We start from the raw sequence: 6,000 nt of genomic DNA on the forward strand, positions 1-6,000 counted from the left end.
GCAGCATCCACGTCCTCTGCTTCTGGGTCCATGAGACCAGCAGTTCTTCTTTCTGTTTCCACCGTAAACGTCTGCCAGTTCGCCTTCCTGAAGTTCCATCTCCTGACCGGTTTGCCAGCTACCGGCTGTACTAGGGATGGTACTTTGATGATGGATGGCCGGTGGTGTGAGCGAGGGAACCTGTCCAAGACACGTCTCTCCGGTTTCAGGTCGTTACTGCGTCATATGACGAAGGCCAGATCTGGGTTGGTATAAGAGTTCCAACGTGCAGAGCAGAAGCTTGGGGGCTCCTTTGGGTCGTACAGCAGTAGTGCCTCAACGTTAGAGGCCCACTCACTCAGTGCTTCTCCATCCTGTGATGTGTGTTGGTAACCCCAATCCGTATGTTGGCAGTTGAAGTCACCTGCATAGATGGCAGGAGCAGTCACGGATGGAAGTGATGATGCAGTCAGCGCTGTTGGTGGGGGCTTATATACGTTCACGACAGATGTTTCTTGGATTTTAGTGGCCAGCCACTCGATGTTGCAGCCAGGTGGAGATTGGCTGGTGGCTGCCCAGCTCAAGCCATCTCGGACGAAGGTTGCCATTCCATGCTTCTTGCTGTGGATGGATCCAGCGAGGGAGAACCCAGGAAGCTTGAGGTTTTCATCTGACACCCAGTGTGTCTCTTGCAGGAGGACCGCTGCCACTTTGTTGGAATCGGCGAGATGCCTGATGACTTCGAGTTTTGCGATGGTAAGGCCCTCGACATTGAGTTGGAGCACCGGCAGACCTTGGTTTTCGACGGTGGGGGTGTCCGCCCGTCCTAAAGAGGATGTTCTCTGCCTTGGTTTTGGCATTGGCTTGTACCTTGGTCTGCCAGCTCGATGATTCTTTGGCGACATTAGTTTCGTGAGTTGGTCTTGCACCATTTCTCACTACTCACAGGAGAGGCTTCGTGAAGGCTGTCGTCTTCTCCCCCAATGGTCACTGTACCATTCACAAAGTGTAGGACAGTTCTGTATTGACCAGACACACCTGCCCACACTGTAACACCACCACCACCAAAGGCTCGTCTGGTGACATTTCTGCTCAACGTGAATCGACTTTCATCAGAGAACAGCTCTGAGGCCCATTGGTCCCTCGTCCAGCGTAAATTCTCCCTGGCCCCTGCAAGACCATGATGCCTGTGCCTGGTGGTGTGGTGAGGTACCCTTGCAGGTGGTCTAGCACGCAGACCACGCTGATGTAAACGGTTTCAAATGGTCTGACATGACACTTGGTGCCTCTCACCTCCCTTAAATGTGCCTGGAGCTGAGTGGCATCATCATCTGGTTCTGCAGGGCACTGTTCAAAATGAAGCGCTCATCAGGGTGGGATGTGGCCAAAGGACGTCCACTTCTATGCCTTTCTGTGACTCTTCCAGTCTCTGTATCTCTGTTGCAACCTGCTGATGACACTCTGTGACACACAGCTCAGTGGCCACTTCCCTCTGACAACATCCTGTTTGAAGCTTCACAGTGGCGAGGTACTGTTGATCAGTTGTTGGTGTGGTCTTGGTCTCATGATGTCAACATGTGAACAGCATGATGAAGAGGACTGTTTAAATACCAATTCTAATTGAACTAGGAAATGTATTGGTGGATTCATGGATCAAACACCTGTTGTGAATTTTTCCGTTCAGCTCCTTGTTAGAGAACAGCAAGTTGTGCAAAAAGTACTGAGACATTGAACAGTTGGACATGTGCATTCAAAAGTTTAGAGAAGGTCAAATGAAGTTCACCTGTAAAGGTTATAGGGAATTTTAGCTTCATCCTGAAATTTCACCCGAACGCCCAATATCCCTAACTTTTTGTGAGTAGTTTATATCAAGTCTTCAGCTAGAACTAGTCTACAACTAGAACTAGTCTAGATCCCTGTCATCGTTGAAGAGGTTCTGTGCACTCTAGCAGGGGTTGCTCCACGTGGGGTCTGGGGTCACACAGGGGTCCATCCAGGGGTCCCTCAACATGGGCACCGTGGTCCATCAGGGATCCTTCCAGAGGTTCCTCAACATGCGGTCGGGGGTCCCACAGGGGTCTTTCTAGAGGTTCCTCAACATGGGGTCCAGGAAAACACAGGGGTCCTTCCAGAGGTTCCTCCACGTGGGGTCCAGGGACCCCAGAGGTCCCCACTAGTTTAACCTCATTATCCAAATAAAGAATAAAGAATCTCATGTAAATGAGAGAAAAGAAGAGCCAGGCTCCGCCCCTTCATCCTCCATATTTATTGACAGTCTCAGCTCCAGACAAACAGATTCAGTTGTTGTGATGATTTATTACAAAAATAACATTTGGATAGTTTCCTGTTCTGCTGTTTCCACTGTACAAGAACTTGATGCATGCGTCATGAATATTAGTATTGATGAGTATTAATCAGTATTTATCAGATTAATTAGTACTGATGCTTTCTGTACTTTAGTATTGATTCCTCGTGGGACGTGATCCCCGACGCCAATGTGTAGACGAGCCGATTGGACTTAGAACAAAAGATAAAAGATAAAAATAAAAATCCAAACACCTTATTGGACAACTCCATCCCTCCCTTAAGCCCCCCCCCCCCCCCCCCTTCATGTGTTCCCACCCCCTTAGCACTAGTGGGCTGAGCTTGACATGACATCACTCTCCTCTCAGCCAATGGGCAGATTTCTACATTACGATTCAAAAGAAACTGCAGAACAAAGTGAATTCTGGGTATTATTTTGCATGTCCTGCTCGCTGATTGGATGATCCCGGACCAATAAAAAAAAAAGAAGAGCGTGCAGGCACCAGAGGTTATGCGGTGGGCTCGATGGTGCATTCCTTGGCCAGGTGACCCGACTTCCCACAGTTGTAGCAGTTGAGTTCCGAACCACCGGTGCAGCGCACGGCAACATGGCCGACCTCCCCGCACCTGGAGGGGGAGGGGCTTAGTACTGGTACACACAGAGTACACACTACCACGGTACTGGTACATACAGAATACACAATACCATGGAACGGGTACACACAGAGTACATGGTACAAACTACCACATACTAATACAGTTCCAACATTGTACTGATACACACATTATAATCGAGGGCTTCTATCATTATATATCATGGTATTGCCACAGTACTATCGCAGTACTACTGCGGTACTAGCAGAGTACTCATACCTGTAGCACTTGACCCTGTGGCAGTCCTTCTGAATGTGTCCGAAGCCACCGCAGGAGTAGCACTTAGCATCATTAGCGTGCTGGCAGTCGCGCGCTACGTGCCCCGCCCTCCCGCAGGTGTAGCACACCTGCTCACGCTCCTTCTTGGGCTCCGTGCAGTCCCTGGAGATGTGGCCGCCGCGGCCGCAGTTGTAGCATACTGCAACACACACACGCAGCACCAGCGAATACTCTGAAGTACCAACATGTAGTACTACTTTGTCTGCAGCGCTCATGTGACCACGGCGACTAGAGAACTCATACCTATGGAGATGGGTTCTCGTCTTGGAGCCTGACCGCCTGCGCGAGCACCGCGTGCGCACATTAGAGTATTTTTTGAGCTTATAGAGCTTGTGCGTAATCACCGGGTGTCACGACATTTCACTGCATATATGTACGACCGTATGTGTATGTATGTGACAAATAATCACTTGAACCTGGTGTAGGGCTTTGTGCCATCTAGCGCCCCTGCGTGGCCTCAGGACATGATGGCACCGTTTTCCACCACCAGGGGGTAGTGTACCTGCTACCAGAGCACCTTAGACACCGGAGAGAGAGCAGAGCTGTCTGGTGCCAACTGGTGGTCAGCTGCATCAGATGGGGAGGTGGGCTGTCGGTCAGACCTGGGAAGCCTAAAGAGGAAGCGACCGGTAGAGGAGCCTCTCCGGAGTGGTTCAGACTCGGGGGGGGGGGGGGGGGGCCTGCTATGGACGACCCAGGGAGAATACCGGGAGGCTTCACTGAGATCTCCCAGCATGCAGTGGTGGACTGCTCATCCAGTTCACCGGCATGTTCCTGGTGGGGCGGCATACCTTGGGACCAATATATTTCTTCATAAAAAAAGAAAAAAATTATGTTTTGTCCAACGACCGGCCCATAAGACAGTGGTCCATTGGTTCATTCTCTATCCTGACCCTGGGTGTGCCCAATCCCATCTCTTACCAAGCCCCACCCCTGCCCCCCAGTTCAGCCCTGCCACCTTCCACTGTGTGTGGTTAGTCCATGAAGGAACATCCAAGAGCGCAGTGTGTATCTGTGTGTATTATGTGTGAATTCGTACACAGTGTGTGTCCTCACCATCCTCAGTGATCCCACAGTCTCTGACGACGTGTCCGGGTTCCCCACAACGATAGCAGAACAGGTCTACACACACACACACACACACACACAGTGATACTTCATGTGAGATCCAACATGGCAGACTGGCAGATCCAACATGGGGGCTTTGCAATGAGCAGCTTATCAGTGGAGGGTCCTCTGTCTGATATGGTCAATAGTGTCATGTGCCTGGTTTGGTTTAGGACTTCCACTTCCTGTTGACCTGGAGTTGTCAAGCCAATCAGCAACTGGTTTATTTGGCTCTATGTGCTTATGTGTGGCTCCTCCCCCTGGGCATGCCAGACTGATCCCATGAAGTAGTAGTTAAGGTATACTGTGCAGACAAACAGGTATAGACAGATAGACAGAGGCAGACAGACAGACTGACAGGTACAGAGACAGACAGGTAGTCAGGAAGACAAGACAATACAGGTAGAGTCAGACAGGTGGTGTACCTTTGACCCGCCCCCGCCCCTTCCCTCGGGATCGAGTAGCATTCGGACAGTTCTTGATCCAGTGACCGCTGCGACCACACCCATAGCACTCAGTACTACTCATCCCCCTTACCTGAGACACCTGGGGGAGATGGGGAGACAGGGGGTACATGGGGGAAACGGGGATGTGGGGGGAGATGTTGGGGAAGACAGGTGAGTGGTTTGAAGGTTTTCAGCTGAAGAACCTGGTTTCCATTCTTCAGGTCATCCACAGGTCAGTAATGAGTAACAGTACTGACAGACAGACAGAGAGTACTGTCAGTCTGTCTGTCTGTCAGTAATGAAAAGTCACAGCCCAGGTAGAAGAGGGGACATAGGATGTGGTTCTACTCCAGAGGGGAACATTAATTAGAACAAGTCCCCAAGGGGAGAGAGACAGGTAGAGAGAGAGACACAGATGGGAAGTGTGTAGCAATGATTATAGATAAAACTTTTATTAAATAATTTAATTCCTGGGGGGAAATATGTACATATCATGTACACATCTTATGTACACATCACATGTACAAATCATGTTTACACTTCATATATACAATTCATAGATACACTTCATATGTACAAATCATATGTAAACTTCATGAATATTTGTGTGTTGTTGTGGTGTGCTGTGTGACGATTAAGACTGCACACGTCATATGTACACACGTTCTAATGGGGTCCTGACATTCAACCCGAGGACGTAAACTCATTGAACTTCGACTCAAAACCTCAAACAGTTGGAAACAAGAGGCACAACACACACACACACACACACACACACACACAGCAAGTGTAAACAATGTACACACATTATAAACACGCTGTAACAGACACCTGCGCGGAAACTGAACACTGTTGACAGACACTGTACAGACATTGTACACACACTGTTCACACACACACACACACACACACTGTTCACACACACACACACACACACACACACACACACACACACACACACACACACTGTTCACACACACACACAAACACACACACACACACGACAATTAGCATGCTATCAGTTAGCTGCGTGCTACCACCACCACCTCCCACAAGATTCGGCCGGTCCCCCAGTGGATGTTGTACCGAGCTCCGGGTCCGCAGCTCCTTGTTCGTGTCGTTCAGAGGGAGCTGTAATGGCGGACACTCACCTCGCGCTGTTTGTTTCTCTGCGACACACGCTCTGCACACGGCACCAGCTGCCTCTGCGCACGGGACCACGGAGCAGCCA

At 50.0% G+C, this 6,000-nt stretch overlaps 1 protein-coding gene across 3 annotated transcripts; it reads right to left on the reverse strand.

Moving 5' to 3' along the window:
- Positions 1-2,230: 2,230 nt before the first annotated feature.
- Positions 2,231-6,000, reverse strand: cnbpb (CCHC-type zinc finger, nucleic acid binding protein b). Of its 3 annotated transcripts, none has more exons than XM_080000208.1 (5): positions 5,921-6,000; positions 4,749-4,869; positions 4,273-4,338; positions 3,157-3,355; positions 2,231-2,910 (listed from the first exon to the last, which is right to left on the reverse strand). In XM_080000208.1, exons 2-5 carry the CDS (start codon positions 4,849-4,851, stop codon positions 2,793-2,795), a joined length of 486 nt encoding a protein of 161 aa, XP_079856334.1. In that variant the 5' UTR covers positions 4,852-4,869; positions 5,921-6,000; the 3' UTR covers positions 2,231-2,792. The 3 variants fall into 3 exon arrangements, with proteins under 3 accessions (XP_079856334.1, XP_079856335.1, XP_079856333.1); XM_080000209.1 differs by having other exon boundaries at positions 5,856-5,947; XM_080000207.1 differs by lacking the exon at positions 5,921-6,000 and having other exon boundaries at positions 4,749-5,824.

Source organism: Zeus faber (genome assembly GCF_960531495.2).
Source record: "Zeus faber genome assembly, chromosome: 5".
NCBI lineage: Eukaryota > Metazoa > Chordata > Actinopteri > Zeiformes > Zeidae > Zeus > Zeus faber.